At 39.4% G+C, this 19,556-nt stretch overlaps 1 protein-coding gene across 2 annotated transcripts in view; it reads right to left on the bottom strand.

The window, feature by feature from the left end:
- ITPR2 (inositol 1,4,5-trisphosphate receptor type 2) overlaps window positions 1-19,556 on the bottom strand; it is a 497,678-nt gene that overhangs the window by 125,191 nt on the left and 352,931 nt on the right. For both annotated transcript variants that reach the window (XM_032347608.1, XM_032347610.1), the window contains exon 45: window positions 18,194-18,316. In XM_032347608.1, coding sequence (XP_032203499.1) covers window positions 18,194-18,316 — 123 coding nt within the window. The remainder of the gene's footprint in view (window positions 1-18,193; window positions 18,317-19,556) is intronic.

Here is a 19,556-nt window from a genome sequence, read left to right as displayed (position 1 = left end):
AGAATCAGTGAAACAGTCCATAAAATAGGGGATGACAGAGGGGAACAATTTCAAGGAAAACTTGCCAGAAGAATGTGTCCTCTGTTAAAACCATACAGACATATGCTGTTTATTCCTTTTGGAGCTCATTTGTGGGCCCTCTTGCAGCATCCATTTAGAGTCTGAACGCCGACGCGGTCCGAAGGCGAGCCCTTGCCTACCCTAATGAGCTTTGGGAAGGTGGATGCGCCTCTCCTTCCTGCCTCTGTCTCAGCAATCAGCGCAAACGCCTCGCTGCAGCTCCCAGGCCCACTGACATTTAATTAGCAGCATCGCTGTGATCCCAGAGCACGCCTTCCCGGAAAACCATAAAGCACCACACAGAGCGGGTACAAGCTAGAACAAAGCCCCGGCTGACAGATCAAGATCTGCTTTTACAAACTGGCACCTGTGAGGATTTCCTGTTAGCCCTTTACTGCTCCTGCTTTTAGGCAAGGCCACTGAGCTAGGAGAGCAAGTATAAGTACGAGGAGCCGTGGGAAACCTTGGAGGACATTTTAACCAACACACACACACACACACACACACACACACACACACACACACATGCATACATCATCTCTTCTAAAGAGCAAGTGCAGTGTATTGAGGGTATCAGTGACGTTGTTTAGCGTGACAGTGAGACAACGTGAGTTGTAATGGCGCCAGTGTTTCTTTCATTCTCCCTCCCCCTGAGTTCTAGAACTAATATTTCACTCTCATCGTGCGTAAGATAGGGATCAGAACAGGACATTTAGACCGAGCTGCTTTAAATCACTGCTTCTCTGACTCCGATGTGGTTTTGCAGCGTACGGACTTTTCAGGTAGTAATCCCACAGCCTACTCCAACTACCGATGCCCATGTGGGGCCCCCACTTGCTCTTGGTAAGGCCGTTGGTGACCTGCTAAGTGCTGAATCCTGGACTCACAATTATGGCTGTACCTTGCGTGTTCAGTTCTTTGGGGCCACTGGTCCCAGTCCCCTTTGTGAGTCAATGTGCTACCTTGTGTTCATGTCCCATTTTCAGACCACCTGATTTCAAACCATTTCTGTAGATTTCTCCTTTTCCTTTTTTTTTTTTTTTAAATTTATGTTTTGTTAGTCACCATACAGAACATTATTAGTTTCTGATATAGTGTTTCATGATTCATTGTTTGCCTATAACACCCAGGGCTCCATGTAATCCATGCCTTCCTTAATACCCATCACCAGGCTCACCCATCCCCCTACCCACTCCCCTCTGAAACCCTCGGTTTGTTTCCCATAGTCCACAGTCTCTCATGGCTTGTTTCCCCTCCAATATCCCCCCTTCAGTTTTCCCGTCCTTCTCTTAATGTCCTCCATGCTACTCTTAATGCTTCACATATAAGTCAAACTATATAATTGTCTTTGTTTGCTTGACTTATTTCAGTCAGCATAATCTCCTCCAGTTCCATTCATGTCAGTACAAATGGTAGGTATTTATCCTTTCTGATGGCTGAGGAATACTCCATTGTATACATGGACCACATCTTTATCTATTCATCTGTTGAACGGCATCTCGGCTCCTTCCACAATCTAGCTATTGTGAACATTGCTGCTATGAACACTGGGGTACAGGTGCCTTTCTTTTCACTACATCTGTATCTTTGGTGTAAATACCCAGTAGTGCAATTGCTGGCAAAAGGTAATTCTATTTTTAACTTTTTGAGATACCTCCACAATGTTTTCCAGAGTGGCTGCACCAGCTTGCATTCCCACCAACAGTTTAAAAGGGTTCACCTTTCTCTACATCCTCTCCAACACTTGTTGTTTCTTCCCTTGTCAACTTTTGCCATCCTAACTGGTATAAGGTGGTATTGCAGTGTGATTTTGATTTGAATCTCCCTGATAGCTAATGATGATGAACATTTTTTCATGTGTCTGTTAGCCATTCCTATGTCTTCTTTGGAGAAGTGTCTGTTCATGTCTTCTGCCCATTTTCTGACTTGATTATTTGTTTTTTGGGTGTTGAGTTTGAGAAGATCTTTATAGATTTTGGATACCAGCCCTTTATCTGTGGTGTCATTTGCAAATATCTTCTGTTCTGTGGGTTGCCTCTTAGTTTTGTTGACTGTTTCCTTTGCTGTGCAGAAGCTTTTTATCTTGATGAAGTCCCAAAAGTTCATTTTCACTTTTGTTTCCCTTGCCTTGGGAGATGTGTCTTGAAAGAAGCTGCTATGGCCAATGTCAAAGAGGTTACTGCCTATCTTCTCTGATGTCCAAAAGCTTACTGTCTCTGTTCTCCTCCAGGATTTTGATGGATTCTTGCCTCACATTGAGGTCTTTAATCCATTTAGAGTTTATCTTTGTGTATGGTGTAAGTGAAGTAAATGGCTGAGTTTCATTCTTCTGTATATAGCTATCCAATTTTCCCAGCACCATTTATTGAAGAGATTGTCTTTTTTCCATTGGATATTTTTCCCTGCTTTGCTGAAGACTGGTTGACCACGGAGTTGAGGGTCCATATCTGGGCTCTCTATTCATTGATCTATGTGTCTGTTTTTGGGTCAGTACCATGTTGTCTTGGTGATCACAGCTTTGTACTACAGCTTGAAATCACGCAATGTGATGCCCCCAACTTTGTTTTTCTTTTTCAACATTTCCTCCTCCTTTCTTTTAAAGGGTGATATTACCCAGGATTCTATTCTTGATTTCATTTATCCCTCTCATTCCAATAGCTATTCCTGGAAAATCTCAACTACACCCACCATTTCCAATAGCATCTATACTAACATTTCTGTACATCAATATCCTAAGCCTGACTCTCTTTTCTGAGAATCTCTTAAACGACTGCATACACTTAAATGACTCCAACCTAATGTTCCTTACGTTCTTGGATACCAAAGTTCTAGAACCAAGCTTCTTCTCTTCCCATTCCACCTGCAAGCCTTTCCTATTTCCAATCTTGTGAAATGCACTATCATCTATCCACTTACCAACACTGTACCTGGGAGTTATTCAAGACTAACACATTCCCACTCTCCTCATGCCACTCCCAAAGATGAAGTAGTGTTTGGGCTAAGGTGGTAGTGATGGCTTCTCACTGCCAAAACCCCTAGCAAGACCTACATACCCTCCTCAACTGACCCTGCCTACTTCCTCAGCTTCATTTCTGGCCTTCTCCCTCTTGTGCCCAACATTCTGGCCTTCTCTTTTTATCTGGCCATTAAGGACTTTATATATAAAGCAGCAAGAAACTGAATTCCCACATTGCCTTATAGGGCCAAGGAATATATGCCTAGAAAAGAGTCATGGTTTTCATCTGTTTGTTTTGATGCAAGCAGTATTATTTTTTAAATTTTAATTTCTTTTTTATGTAAGCTCTATACCCAGTATGGAGCCCAATGCAGGGCTTGAACTGGTGACCCTGAGATCAAGACTGGGCTGAGATCAAGTGTTGAATGCTTAACCGACTGAGCCACCCAGGCACCTGCAAACATGTTTAAAAAGATATCGTCCTGTTACTAAATAACAAAGATTAATTCCTTTGATTTCTGAGAAAGGGTGGGTTAACGTTAACAGAAATGAGGTGATAATCAGATTAGCTTGGAATGTGGAAAGCAGAAAGGAGAAGGAAAGGAATGGAAAGAGAAGAGGTCAGGTGATCTGGCTCTCACATAATTAGGGAAGGAAGCTGTGGAGGGAAAAAATCTGCTGTAACTTTTCTGAATAGGTGGGCTGCAGACAACATAAATAAAAATTTCAGGAATTTATGGTAAAAACCTTTTGGGAGCTGTGCCCCAGGCTTAATGAAAGTTTCTGGGGATGGGTACTACAATTTGAGAACCACTGCTTTTGACCTCTACTTTAAGACATGGTTTTTCCTAAGTTGGGTATCAGATGCAAGCAGATGCCCCCAGTGAATTTTCTTCCAGTTTGACCCCATATTTTGTCTCACTCCAATGACTTCTGCCTTCCCATCCCCTTCTTCTGCTTCAGGTCCACTGGATTCATTCACACTCCCATTTCATACTCGATTCATTCATATGCTTAATCTAATGAAGGAACATATATCTGCCCCATCAATTGGTCAATCAAATCTCATACATGAAAAAAAAAAAAATCTCATACATGATCAGGCTCCCACTGGTCACAGAACACTGACATCAAAGAATCACAGCAACAGAAGGAAAGAACATCCGGTGTATTCTCTTCTTTCCAGTCAGAAACTCTAAGTACCTGTGTCTCTGTGTGTGTGTGTGTGTGTGTGTGCACGCGCGCGCGCATTCTACTCGCACACAAAACAAATTAAACATTATAAAAATAAATATGAAAATTACTTACAAATTCGTGGCCTATCAATTCTTGCTCATAATGATATTTTAAATGTGGGACACAGGAAACTGTGGCTGTGAAGATTATAAAAGCTATCTAAAGCAGAGTTTGGCAAACTACAGCTCATGGGTCAAATCAGGCCTTCCACCTGTTTTTTGTTTTTTAAACGAAGTTTCATTTTAACACAGCCATGCTCATTTGTTTTCGTATTTTCTACGGCTGTTTTTACAGTAGAATGGCAAAGCTGAATATCTGCAGCAGAGACAGCCTAAAATACTATGTGACCCCCTGCAAAATGTCAGCAAACCTTTTATAAAAGTAACACACAGAGGTTGCAGGTCTTACAGAATCAACCAGATGTGGAAATGACAACTACTCAGAAAGATACATAGCTACATACATGCACATAGATTTCCAGAAGATGGTTTTTGAACCAATCAACTTTATATCACTAAAAATGATTTTATTTCATTAATAACATAAATCTCCACAAGGGACTTTCCAGAACTTTCCCCTAATGTATAATTTCACATAACTACTTGGTTGTGATGTAGAAGGGGTGACTATCACTTTTTGGTCTGGCTGGGGATAACTATTTCCCTTTCTGAAACTTGACTTTTTAATTCAACAGCTGATCTTCCAGATTTTATTTTGCTACAACGGCCTTTCATTTTTCTGTGCCTTTATAAGAAATTCTGAAATTCAAAATGCACAACAAAAATTCTGGCCACAAAACACAAATGCTGAACAAGCACACTGTGTTGCTCGGAAGATTCCCATACCCCCATGACTCTCTCAGCTCTTAAATTAAAAAAAAAAAAAAAAAAAAAAAAAAAATTAGTTTCTTACACTAGCTAAATCTTCTGGCATTGGATCTGTTGACTAGAAAATATTATTTGGATCGCTCTATCCTGTCATCCCACCTCATACTTCTACAATGCGTCTTCAGAATAAAGTGTCAGCTATGGTATGTCTTTCTTACACTTATGTTTTAGCTAGAAAAACAAGTTAATCAATACACATAGGCAGATACATACAAGCACACACACAAACAAACACATGCCCAGAATATTACTTAATGCTTTGACATTGTGTTTTTATATTGGCTTATGTGTTTACTAATTATATTTTCTCATGGTTTGTTTTTCATTGATTTATCTTTAAATACTTGCTTAATAATGTCAGGGCATGAATTAGTGCATGAATAAAAAAGTACAACCGTTAAAAGATCTTTTAAAGTCTTGTAATAATGCTTTTGAGTTGCTGGATACCTTCTAAAGCAGATTTCAGTGCCATTTGTTTTTGTGTTATTGTTTTAGCATTCTACAAAATCATTAATGTCTCATTAATTTTAGGGCAACATAAAGAAGAACTAAGTACCCTAAGGAACAGTTTAGCAGAAAACTCTGCTAAGTAACATTTCAATAAACTGAAATATTTTTTGGTCCCAGGAGCCCCTTAAAATTTGGTAAGATATGTCCTCCACAGCTGCCTCCCACCATCTGCACCACTCTTGTTTTCTCGGTCCCTTTAAGATAATGTCCCAGAGCACGTAACCCCCCCACACATATCATGGTGACTATCACCTTGGCTTATGCTCAGTCTTTCCCTGTGATGGAGAGGCCTCCCTCTCTTGTCTACTAATCTAAATCTCATCAATACATAATATTCACCTAAAATGTCAGCCCCTTCACCAAGTCCATTACCACAACTCCAGCCAAGATTAACCTATTTCCTTTCTAGTCATCTCTGACACTCACATGTTGACTATAATATTTGCTCATTTACTCACTTACTCACTCAGAAGAATTTACTGTATCAAACACAAGGATTATGCACTAGGCAACCCATTCATGAATAAAACATGACTCCTGCCTTTACGCAGTTTGAAGTCTAGCAGAGAAGACAAACAACTAAGTAGGCCACAAAAACTCAGGGATACAGGTAAGCAGAGTGTGCAGTGTGAGCGCCCGGGAACAGACTTGGGTTAAAGAAATGGTAAGGAGCTTGGGTTCTGGAGTCAGAGGGTTTGGATTGGTATCCAGGTTGGAAAAACAGTGGGAAAATCAAGAGTTCCATGATGGATATATAAAGTGTGAGGTGCCTAAAAACACATTTAAATGCAGATCTCAAACAAACAGTTGGATGTACCAGTCCAGTGTTCAGAAGAGAGGCCCACGCTGAAGATATAAATTTGGGACTTATTGTGGTACAGCTGGTGTTTAAAGTCATGTGACTGAATGAGATTATCTCGGGAGTGTCAATTGAGGAAACAAGAGATCTATGGAATGAATCCTAGAACACGCTGACCAGAACACTTCTGATAGAAGCAGAAAAAAGGAACAGGAATCAATGAAAGAAATTGAGAAGGGGCCCATAAGGAAGAATAAAGTCCGAGAGACTGTGTGATGTGAAGTCTGAGAGAAGGAAGTAGTTCCAGAAGAAGAGAGTGACTGGCTGTTTCAAATGTTAGAGACAGGTCAAATATGATGAGGAATGGGAATAATCAGTTTTAGCAAGAGAGCAGTCACTGGTGACCTCACTGGGAGCTGTTTTGGTGTCGTGCTAAGGATGAAAATCCAGCAGGGATGAATTCAAGAGAGAAGAGAAAGAGAAGAATTGGAAATTGCAACTTGTGTATCATCTTTTGAGAAGTTCTGGTATAAAAGGGAGCCGAGTTATGGTCTAGTGGATTAGGGGTTTTAGAGAAACAGATTTGCATGCTTGAGTACAGAGCAAGTACGGAATGATCGCATATAGTCTCTTCCCCGACTCTCTTCTCCCTTGTCTCTGTCATAAGCTCACTTTCCTAGGCCCACTCTTAACCCAAGACCCCAGAGCACCCCAGACATACATCTTCCACAGGGCTTGGCACACTGTGACTGTTTTTCTGAGTCCCTGTAATAAATGGTAAATTTCCTGAAGGTAGAGACTCTATCTCATTTCCACACCTTCATCTTCATGTTGGTGGCACAAACATGTCTCTGGAATAGCTGACCCCAGAAGGAGCAAATAATGTGATCACAAGGAGGGAGACTTCCCCATGAGAATGTAAACTCATCCAGGGGAGGGGTTTGGGTGTGTCGTGCAGTACTTGATCCCCAGCTCTGGGAGAGGAGCGTGGCTCTCATAGGTAACCAATAAATAGACTTTGAATAAAGAATGAATTAAGAATGAGTTTAGCTGGGGCGCCTGGGTGGCTCAGGGTTAAAGCCTCTGCCTCCAGCTCAGGTCATGATCCCGGGGTCCTGGGATTGAGCCCCACATCGGGATCTCTGCTCCTCAGGGAGCCTGCTTTCTCCTCTCTCTCTGCCTGCTTGCGATCTCTGTCTGTCAAATAAATAAATAAAATCTTAAAGAAAAAAAAAAAAGAATGAGTGTAGCTGGGGAAAGTCACGAGAGTAATTCTGATGAGTCTTTCTAAACATTTAGGGAGCACTTTCTAGGCACCAGGCTCTATGTAGATGCTGGACGCATAAGCAGAAATGTTTGTTGAGAAAATTTTCAACCTTTACCTTATGTTAAAATTTTAATTGAAAATCTGCTTACCTTTTTTACCACAGAGAATGCATGGCAACAGGATACAACAAGGTTGTTTTTTGTTTTTTGTTTTTTCAATCTGGTGTCTAATAGGCAATTTTTATTTCTAAATTATATTAGTGAGGAAGGCCTACTAATCTTAACTTGTTACAACATCATTAATTAATATTACCTCATAAGGGTTTCGTCAATAAATTCCTCTTCAAATAAAGTACAAAGAAATTTTGTGCTTCACTAATAATCAATATGAGTGGTTTTTTTGTTTTTTTTGTTTTGCCTTGGTTGCCAAGAAACACAGAATAATTAATGCTCAAAGTAACATTAGTTAATAACCATCTATTTTATTAACTCAAATGGCTTTGTGAAGGCAACAAAGAAAAATATCTTTTGATGGGGGGAAAAGAGTTGATCCTGGGTTTCTTATTTCTTTTAGAAAAGAAAATTTGCAGTTATATTAAGTTTTTGGGCAAAGTTCCTTTAACTGCCTGTATCTCTCTACGTATCTGTTGTCAAGATTAACAGTAGTTTTTTGCTTTTTTGTTTGTTTGTTTGTTTTGTTTTTTCACATAGCTGGCCATTAAGTCTATTTTCTGAGATTTTAGAAAGATAATCTCTTGATATTAAGAGAGTTTTTTTCAACTAAGTTCACATATTGGCAAGTTTCTACATTATCCAAATCTCCCTAGGAAGTGACCTTATATACCTGTTTTCACAATGACTACCGTACTCCTCATACTTCATATTTATCGATACTCGCTTTTGATTATAACTCAGAAATACTGAACCCTATTCACCCCCGAGGACTGAAAAAAAGCTCTGTGCATTTTTTTTCAATCTGGTGTGTTGCGCAGAGCTGTTTAGAAAACATTGCCTACCTGCTATTCCCTCCCTTCCATGGATCCCTTTTAGAAGTAAGTACTGACAAAAAGATGATTATGAATGAATAGTACAGATATTAGTAGTCTTGCCCATAGTTTTTCACTCTGAGTCCTACCGATGAACAGTAAGAATATTAGCTGAGACTCTTAGCATACTTCGATTCCTTTTCCTTCTAAGGCTTTTGATCTTGAATTCTAACAGTCTAATTTTACAAGTGCATTTCTTACTCAACCTCAAATTCCTTTCATAAGTAGGTAAGGTGTACATAAATACAAAAATATCCAATAGCTGGTTAGTGTCTCTTTATTTAAAACACAACCTAAACTAGTTAAGGGGCCATCATGGTCCAACTACTCTAGGGTCCATAAAAGTCTCTGAAAGTTTACTCTGAAAGCACAGTTGATGGATACCCCTCATATTTTTGTAGATGAGGAAGCTGAAGTCAGAGATTGAGTGACGTCATTGGCTCATGGAGAAAACACAGGGTGCAAGGGTGAATAACAGCTAAGCTGTTTGTACAATATTCTAGCCAACATGTTACTGAGCTACAAGTGCTTCTGGGAGCTGAAAAACCCAGCTGTGTTTTCTACTTTCTGCACTACAAGCAATAATAAAGATGAAGTAATTGTAAGTTAGTTAAAACCCTTCAAAGATATTAAAGATGGAAGTTACGTATCCAATTACAAACCCATCCTTCTGTTTCTACAAATAAAGTAAATGAAGCAATGCTGATTACTATATATTAGCATAAGAAAATAGAAGCCCCAAAGAGGTGAGTAGCGAAGTCTCTAAGGAAAACATTTTAAGTAGTCTGAGTAATATATACACTTCATACCACTTCAGTATAAATTAAAAGTTAGCTATTTAGAGTATGTATATGCATATCCCTTAAAATGAACATAGCTCAAGCAATCGCAGCTATGAGATTAAATTCTTAAGGAAAAGAAAATGGATGAATGAGGACCGTCAGGACACCAAGCAAATTCCATCAGCATAACATAACAAAAGGACTCCTCATGCTTAAAACACAATGGCTATTCCTCCTATGCTTTCTCTCTCTCCTGAAGGGAAAGAAAGAGATACCGGCTTCCACTCCCGACAGGGTAACAACCCAAGTGTCTAAAATAGGTTAGGAAATACTATGTATTTTTCTGTATGGAAAAAAAATATATGTAAAAGCCTCCCTGCCTGATATCTCTAGTTCTCCTAAGAGACTTTTAATTCAGTGGATAAAGTTGAAATCAGAGCCGACATAAGGAGGAGCCAAAGACACAGCAAAGGCCTTCTAAGTTGCTAGAATTCAGATTGATGCTCTAACAATTATGTCACTCAGAAATAAATATATATCTACCAAACATGAAATGTTAAGCAGAAAAATAATTGCTTCCACTAAACTTGGCTTCATGATCTTTATACCAAACTAACAATTACAGAGTCCAATTTCAATCCATTTCCTGGATTGCATTTTTTATTGCTCCCATTAACCATGAATTTGAGCGGTCATATAAATGGCAGTCATCCAAAGATTCGTTGTTGCTTGGTGAAAGATATGTAGGTGCCCATTAGAGGATTTAAATCTATTATGTCAAGTATTTTTTCCCCAAGATACTCTTCTTTGTGGAAAGTTTCCTTTTTTTTGTTTTTTTTTTTTAAATGAGGCCTCATGGATGCTCAAATTTGGACAATCTACTATTAATTAAGTAGCCAAGTCCTATACACATGAAACAAAGAACAATTCTAGGATGTTATACAGCATAAACTGTTGTGAAAGTATGTATGTATGCAGTTTTGGGTGAACATGACAGATGTAAGAATTCAATACAAAGAAGAGATCATTGGTTGGAATTCATCTAAGAAATGGGGTAAGTCAGTCTCATTTTGGATCCCAGAAAAATGAAGGAAGTACTAACAGGAGTTTTAAGAAAAGGAGGAGATATTTTATTAGTTTAGAGGTGGCATCATGAACAAAAGTAAAAAGAAAAAGTGCTTCGGATGAGGGAGATAGTACAGGACTCTATGTAGGATTTGCTGACATGATTGGTAAAGAGTGCTCTACAAAATTAAAAAGCCCATAGGAACTGAATGAGATCCTTGACTGCCAGCATGCTAATACCAGTGTGGTAGGATGCTCTTAATCTTACCCAGTACCTGTATTACATGAAAATATTATCAGCCTGCATGAATTTTCGTAGGAAATTATTCCCCAGACTCTTCTTGAGTGTCTACTATATGCTAAAGTACATAGTTGGCATGGGACCAGAAAAACAAATTGTGTCTATGCACATAGAATTTACACTCCAGTGGAAAAAATTATCATTAATTTTGAGCATGATGATAACAAGAAATTATCTGTATTCAGCTTTTTTGTTATAATACTGAAATTAAAAATACTAAAGTTTTAGAGTATGTCATGTCCTAGTCATTCATTTCTCCATTTCTCATTCTTTCACTTATTTCATTCAAGCAACATTTATTAGAGGTCTTCACAGTTATCAAAGATGTTGACTTAATATAAATTATTATAATTCATTTCATATGAAGACATCAACAGATACCACACAAGAACCCTATCAATATTCTCAAAAGAAGTTCCTTTCTCTAAAACACTGAAGTTGTTGCCTCTGATGGAATGTGCTCCCCGCCCCTCCTTCTATCTTCGAGATTCAGTTCAAGTGTCACCGCTTCCATGAATCCCCTCCTGACTCCTAGGAACATGCATCTCATGCCTACCTCTATTTTAACAAAAGCCTATTATTATGAGCTTCAGGATAGCATCTTTATTCATCTTTCCATTTTAGCAACTCAAACAATGCCTAATATAAGTGTTCTTGAATGACTATCTTATAATAAATGAGCCTCAGGTGCATTTATATGATTATTACAATATTCGAGTGTTAACGGCTGGTTGAAGGTCTAGCTACACAGGTCTTTTGTTTCTCTAAACATGCCAAGTTCATTGCCACTTTCGAGCCATCCTCTGGGATGTCCCCCCATATCTCTCCATTTCATACTCCCGGCATTTACTTGCTCACTCAGAGCAAGCCTCAATTTCAGCTCCTCAGAGAAATCCCTCCGGATCAGCAGTCTACACTAGCATTCCAGAACTGCCTTTCCTCACACCCTGTTCTCACTCACTGCACGGCTTGTAACACTCTCTGCTGTCTGTCTGGTCTGTCTACTCATCATTTGTTCCCAGTCAGAATGTAAATTCCCTGGGAGCTGATCTCCCATTATTCTTCACTGCTGTACTCCTAATATCCAGCCCAGAGCCTGGCATCTAGCAGACACTCAAAAGATCCACGGAACTGAATGAAGATCAATGAGAAATTTGGATCCTCTAGTCTCTAAGTGGCAAACTATGGATCGTGGGCAACATTCCACTTGCTGCGGAGTTCTGCTTGGACTGCTCAGTGTCTTTAAAAATACCAAATGAACTGTCAACATTTAAAAATTAAGAGAGCTTACATTTTTAAAAAATTTCAGAATTCAGGTTTCTTTTGAAATATTGAAAGAAGTGGAAATCTCGGGTCTTAATCTGAATTGGAAAGTTAGCAGATGTGAGTAAAGGCTGCCTGCTTTGGAAGAGGATCACCAGGCTGTCCCAGGCTCACCTGCTCCCCCAGTGCTCACTCACGTGCCCAGTCTGACCCTGAAGATGGTCTGGAGCTGGCCCTGACCTATTCTGCTAAAGCTCTCTCTGTGACCCATGCTCTATATCACATTCATGTGACTCCTATAAACCCTGCCCTTATAAACTCCTCTTATTACCAAATCTGGGGCTATACCCTCAGAGATAACTTAGCCTCAGAAATTGCTTTTTTATTATTTCTGCATTATGACATGGGAAGATTATATAGTCAAATACTTAACTTAATTCATTATACACCAGAAGAAAATCTAAGTGAGTGTTTAAGAGATCTCAACGGGCAGAAGAAACCTATCATTAAAACATTAAGAAGCTATTAATCAGGAAGAAGTAGATATAGCTACTATGACTAAGATTTGTTACTGTTAATTAAAATTCACAAACACAAAATGAACCCTGTCAGAAGAATGGAGAAACACATTTTCAATTCACACACACACACACACACAAAAAAAAGTAACACTAAATAACATGAAAAGAGGGTCCATTTGGGGGTGTCTGTGTGGTTTAGTCAGTTGAGCAGCTGAGCACTGGTTTCAGCCCAGGTTATGATTTCATGGGTCGTGAGATCAAGCCCCATGTTGGGTTCTGCCTCAGTGAGGAGTCTGCTTGAGATTCTCTCCCTTTGCCCCTTCCCCCACTCTCTCACTCTCTCTCTCTCAAAAAAAAAGAGTCCATTTTATTGGTAATCCAAAGTGTGAATTAAAGTTAGATCCCTGGGGCGCCTGGGTGACTCAGTGGGTTGGAGCCTCTGCTTTTGGCTCAGGTCATGATCCTGGGGTCCTGGGATTGAGCCCCACATCAGACTCTCTGCTCAGCATGTAGAGATGCTCCCCCCTCTCTGCCTGCCTCTCTGCCTGCTTGTGATCTCTGTCTGTCAAATAAATAAATAAAATCTTAAAAAAAAATAAATAAAGTGAGATCACCTTTCAACTATAATTCATTGATTCATTTAACAAATGGTGGTGAAGTGGTCACTATGTTCCACACACTGTAAGTTTGGCAAATTTTTTTTTAAATGATAGTAATTTTAAGATTGAATAAGATTAGTACCATCACACATTTGGACTTTTATGATAACAATTTTATGATATGCATCAAACCATAAAATAGTTACTACCCTGTGACCTAGTAATTAAACTTCTTGGAATTTATCCTAGGGAAGTAATCAGTGTAGCAGACAAAGATTAATGTATAAGGATGCTAATCACAGCATAATTTATAATATCAAAAACATTAGAAACCTAATGTCCAACAATAGGAGTGCTTAAATAAATTATGGCACATTCAAATAATGAATGATTATGCAGACAGTAAAATTATGTTTCCAAGACCATTTAGTGACATAGGGAAACACTCATGAAAAATTTTAAAAACGGTATTTTAAAAATAATTTCATATAGCCAGTTAAAGTGATCCATCCTTTCTTGCCTTATGAGCCAGGGGTTAGGGTCATTTCTGATTTCCAAAGGCTTGTTCATTAATACTTTTCTCCATATACATCTTAATTCTAGTAGGTATTGAACTAAAGGGTCCTACATGTTCACTGAAGACTTATTCACAATAGTCAAGATATGGAAACAATCCAAGTGTCCATCAAGGGATGAAGCATAATGAAGATGTGGTGTTTATATATAGACACACAATGTGGAATATTACTTAGCCATGAGAAAGAAGGAGTTCCATTACACTAAGTGAAATAAGTCAGAGAAAGAGAAATATCATATGATCTTTTATATGTGGAATCTAAAAATGTGGAAGCCAGAGAAACAGAGAATAGAATGATGGTTACTAGGGGGCTGAAGGCTGGGAGAAATGGGGAGATGTTGGTTAAAAGGTATATGCTTCCAGTTATAAGAGTAACAAATTCTGGGGATCTAAGGTGCAGCATGGTGACTATAGCAAATACTCCTGTAATCTCATATAGTGAATGTTGCCAAGAGACTGTATCTTAAATGTTCTCACCAAAAAGGAAATAATGATGCAATGGGATGAAGCTAATGGTGGTTAATCCTTTTGCAACATATAAATACGTCAAACCAACACATTATACACCTTAAATTTATAAATGTTATGTGTTAATTATATCTCAATAAAGCTAGAGGGGGATCAAGTTTTTCAGATGGAAAAACAGAAATTGCTACATGGGACCAGGAAAAACAATATGGTTTAATACATGGTAAGTACATACAAAGTACTGAAGAATGTCCTAGATTGTAGGCAGTGACTATTCTACGGAAAGGCAGGAATAAAGAGGAGAGGAAGCAGTAAGAAGGCAAAATATAAAAGAAGAAGCCCACAGCAGAAAGACAAGGCAGAGATATGGAAAGAGAACATGTGGATGGCAGAAAATCAAAAAGGACCCATAGCTGAATTTTCAGGAAATGTTCTGCACGCACCATAGTAGTAGAACTTAAGAAATTCCCTTTTTGATGTATTTATAGTTTTATGTAGATCAGACAAGACACTTACAAGAAAGAAGCATTATTTGTTTCTTGTAACACCAACCACAGGAAGGGCTAAAAAGGATGTCATGGTAGAAAAAGCAGAACTACCTCACTACCATGAAAAGAATAACAACAAAAATTGAAAGTCTGAGTGCACGAAAATAAACTGTCTGTACAAAAGATGATTATAGTAAAACAAGGAGGAAGTTGAACCTTGGTTTTGGAATTACTGAACTGTGCAAAGGCAGAAACCAATCTGCATGGTCATCAGCATTCAGGGGACAAATAATTCCATACCCACAGTGAAAGCAGCAAAAGCGGGGCTCAACCAAACCCTTGGAGCACTCCTACCTGGCTTCTCCTGAAAGCAAAGCACATGACCCTTCCTCTTTGGTGTGGATGCTGCTTGGACAACAGATTCATAAGGTACTCAGCAACCATGGCTGGCCTCCCAAGAAATCAATGTAACATGCCAGCCTAGAGAACCCCAAAGGAGTCACTTGTGGAAAGATGAAAAAAGCACAGTGGGCTCTCTTCTCTGAGTGAAAGCTGAGTTTCTCTCTCTCTCTCTCTCTCTCTTTCACACACACACACACACAATAGTGGGAGGAGTCACCCAAGAGAATACCTTAAAAAGTAAGAAGGTAACAATGTTCTGTGTCACTCTAAGAAAATAAGCAGACAGTTGCTTAACTCTACACAGTTACATATACCGTTTTATATATTCTGCCACTCCTATCCCGTTTTTGAGTTCCTCAAAGAACGCACACTTACTCTCATTTCATAGTTACTCTTACAACTGAATCCCAAGGCTTAGAGTGTTCAGCAATTCAGAATTTCCTTCTTCCCTATACTCAGTCTGGCTTACTCATGTATCTCTGTGTTGTACAATCCCAGCTCTACAAACTACTGCTTTTTCAACGATTTGGTTTAGCAAAATTAAGAAACCTCTATATAGAGGTTTCTCTCCATTCAAGCCATTTTCCCATCTGTGATTTCATCTCTTTGTTTCAGTAAATTGTATCCTATTACTCCTCTTTTTTACTACTGAATTCCCACTCCTTAGACAACTCCACCGTTGTCTTTGAATCTAATCTCTTCTCTCCAAGCACTGTCATAAATTTAAACCCATCAAGATCATTTATCCCTTATGCCATCTGCATTTTTATCTTCATATTTTCATATTTTATATCATTTTTATATTTTCTATCATTATCCTTCATTCTATGACAGCTCTTGCATTCTTCATACTCATTCTCCATTCTCCTCCACACCCTCCATAGCCTGTTTTTAAAATCTGTACTCTCTACTCTTACACTTCATCTGCTTAAAAATGAACTGACCTAGAAAAGTCTCTTCTTGACCTTGACATTTGTACTGTTCCACACATTATACGGGTAATCTGAGATGGCATTTTTAAACCTCCTCTTCACGGATGGGGGTGATTGGTTCAAACATCTGCCACTCTTCTGGTTCCAAGGCTGGCTTAGCCAGGCTGGTTGTTCATTTCCCACTGCAAGCCTGTCAGGTCAGGACTTGTTTGTGTAGCCGCTCACTCGTGCAAGAGGGGACATTTCTCCAGACAGAGTGAGACCAGGTTTCAGTCAAGAAAACATGGGCGGCTGAATTCCCCTACTTCCTTCCTCTAAAATTTTCACTGCTCACTCTGGCCCACTCTTCCTTGTTGTTTTCCTTCCACAATGCTACAGCTTCTGAAATAGCTCCTTCCCCGGGCACATGCTGGGCCATCACATTTTTCTCTTCCTCCTAGTAGCCAATTTGATTTTCATTTTCAGCCAGTGACTTTTTTTTCTTTCCACTCACGTTCAATCTTTAGTCATTCCTTGTCTAGAGTGACTCAATTCCTGTCACCTGAATTTCTCTTTCTCTCTAAAATGACAGCTTTGGGACGCCTGAGTGGTTCAGTTGGTTAAGCGTCTGCCTTTGGCTCAGGTCATGATCCCAGGGTCCTGGGATGGAGCTGCATGTCTCTCTGCTCAGCTCTCTGCTCTCTGCTCAGCGGGGAGTCTGCTTTTCCCTCTCCTTCTGACCGCTGCTCCCCCTGCTTGTGTTCCCTCACTCCCTCTCAAATAAACAAATCTTTTTTAAAAAAATAAAATTAAAATGGCACCTTTTCTACCTCTTAAACCTCTGTGTTCTTCCTTTAATGTGCCCTTCATTCTGGCTTTCAGTTCCTCAATACCTAAAATTCTCTTTTGTCTTTCTAGCTATAACCCATCTGCCCTTATCTGGGTCTGGTCTACATACGCATTTTGCTATACAATGAGAGGCCCCCAAATCTTCCAGTGATTGAACTGTATTTAAAAAATCAGAGCAGCTTCTTTTGTTAATATATTTTAAAATCCGACTCCTTCCCAGAATCTTTTGTGAAGACTATGCTTGAGTTTACATACTTTATACAGCTCTATAGAGAAGGGCAAGAAGTGTCTGAAAAGCAACTTTTTAACACCTTTAAGCAGATAGAGTGCTGTATATGTCCTTTATTTCTCAATAAAACTGGAAAAATTTTTTAAAAGTGAGAATAAATCAATGTACTTTATATGTATCAGTGTTTGTTCAATTACTGGTAAGCTGTATGGGAAAGAAGGAAGAGAGAGAGGTAGACCATGCGAGAAGATGACTAGAAAGGCAGTTTGGGGAAAGTCTACAGAGTTAGGACTGTATCCCATAAAAAAGAGGGAGTTGCTACAGACAAAATCAAATTGGCACTGTACATTTAAAATGTTTAACTTCTAAGCAAATCTGCGTTAGATGATGCAAATTTAAAGCTGATCTTCATGTTAATAAAATTAAATTCCTCAAACAACATCTATCAAGTGCCTGTGTTCATCAAGAACTATAGAATAGAAATGGGTCTTCCAAAGGAATTTTAAAATTTAGCCTCATCCTTGTTAGAAGTCTAGTAGAAACTAGTTAGAGGCTGCCACTTCTGAAATGCCAAACTCTAACTCAAAGAGGCCAGAAGGCATCTCCAAGGTTTGTCCTGATTAGACCAAATGTACCCCCTTATTTCACACTCTATCTTTTCAGTTGGCCTCTCCTCCTCTCTCCTTGAAGCTTCCATTTGTTGTCATGGTTTGTCTGTTTCTCGGGCTCTGACCTGGTATTGTCTTTGTCTCCTGGCCCAGTAGTTTTTGGTGTCAACTATCATTTTCTTATGGATCAACACTTGGCATGGCTCTGGGAACACAACTGGGCATTCTGGGAACGTTTCCCTCTCCATGGCCCAGAGCAAGGGGGCAGGTATTGTATAAATGATGGGACCAGAACTGGAAAATATAACAAGTCATGACACAAAACACAATTGATAAGATTAGAAATAATATAAGATATAAAATGTGACACCTGATGGGCCAGGATATAGATATTGTGTCCAACATCTTTTGGGGAAACACCATCATCTCCGCCCTCATCCTCTCCATGGTCACATTCCAGTCCTTGGTTATAGGCATTCTTCATCACATCCACCTATCAAAAAAAAAAAAAACAAATAGGAACAAGATTTGAAATGCCACAAACAACAAGCATTTTACATTGTTTATGAGGTATAATTAAAAACTGGAACACTTCCTAAGACTTGAAAAACATAAAAGAACTATAAATGAGAATGACCTTGGTAACCACCTTCATTTAAATGAATATGAAAGTATTTTCCTTGAAAAGTCTTCCTTTGATGTGTGAATGTTGACAATGCCAAAGTTCCCATGAATTAGGAGACTCCGGAACCCTGATAACCATCCATTATCTATTCAGTGCCCACTGGGTAACAGGGACAAGTGAAGCTGGACGTTGTCCACTGCACTGAGGACCCAACAGTGGGTATAACACAGTATGTACCCCCCACTGGGTATAATACAGTATGCACCCTCCTCTAGGAGCTCACTGTCCAGTGAGAGAGTCAGCACATCAAGAGGTGAATGAAAAAGTTCCACAGCAGCACTAAGTGTGAGACACTAAGTGAAAACAGAGCAGGGGCATGAACTCAGGCAAGAGATTGACGGTGAGTCACATGAGATAAAGGTGTAGGCAGAGAAGAGAGTATTTTCAAAGGCTCTTGTACAGTGCTATTGTTGAATGAACACATAACTCATTGCCCCATTCAACCATAAGAGTAGAGAATATCTTGCTTCTTTTAGTCCCCTGCCTTACAGATACGAGACTCTCTATAAATATGTGTTAAATAAAATTACTTCTTACATTTATCTTTATTAGCCCTCCTCAACACCATTCCTCACTCTGAAAGAGAGAGCAAAAGAATGCCTTCAATACAATCTCCCCAAAGTAGCAACAGTGGGGCTCCTAAGACTGGGACTTAGTCATGTGACCGCCAAGTGATGTGGATTTGAGAATGTTTCCAATGTTTTTAAAACCCAGTGCTTTCGGGCGCCTGGGTGGCTCAGTGGGTTAAGCCGCTGCCTTCGGCTCAGGTCATGATCTCGGGGTCCTGGGATCGAGTCCCGCATCGGGCTCTCTGCTCAGTGGGGAGCCTGCTTCCTCCTCCCTCTCTCTCTCTGCCTGCCTCTCCATCTACTTGTGATTTCTCTCTGTCAAATAAATAAATAAAATCTTTAAAAAAAAAAATAAAACCCAGTGCTTTCAAGGCAAAAAAAAAGAGAGAGAGAGAGCGCGAGACAGAGACAGAGACAAACCAAGAAACAGACTCTTAACTATAGAGACCAAACTGATGGTTACCAGAAGGGAGGTGGGG

This window comes from Mustela erminea, chromosome 6, assembly GCF_009829155.1.
Source record: "Mustela erminea isolate mMusErm1 chromosome 6, mMusErm1.Pri, whole genome shotgun sequence".
NCBI lineage: Eukaryota > Metazoa > Chordata > Mammalia > Carnivora > Mustelidae > Mustela > Mustela erminea.
Note: the sequence above shows the minus strand (reverse complement) of the source record. Positions and strands in the feature narration are given on the sequence as shown.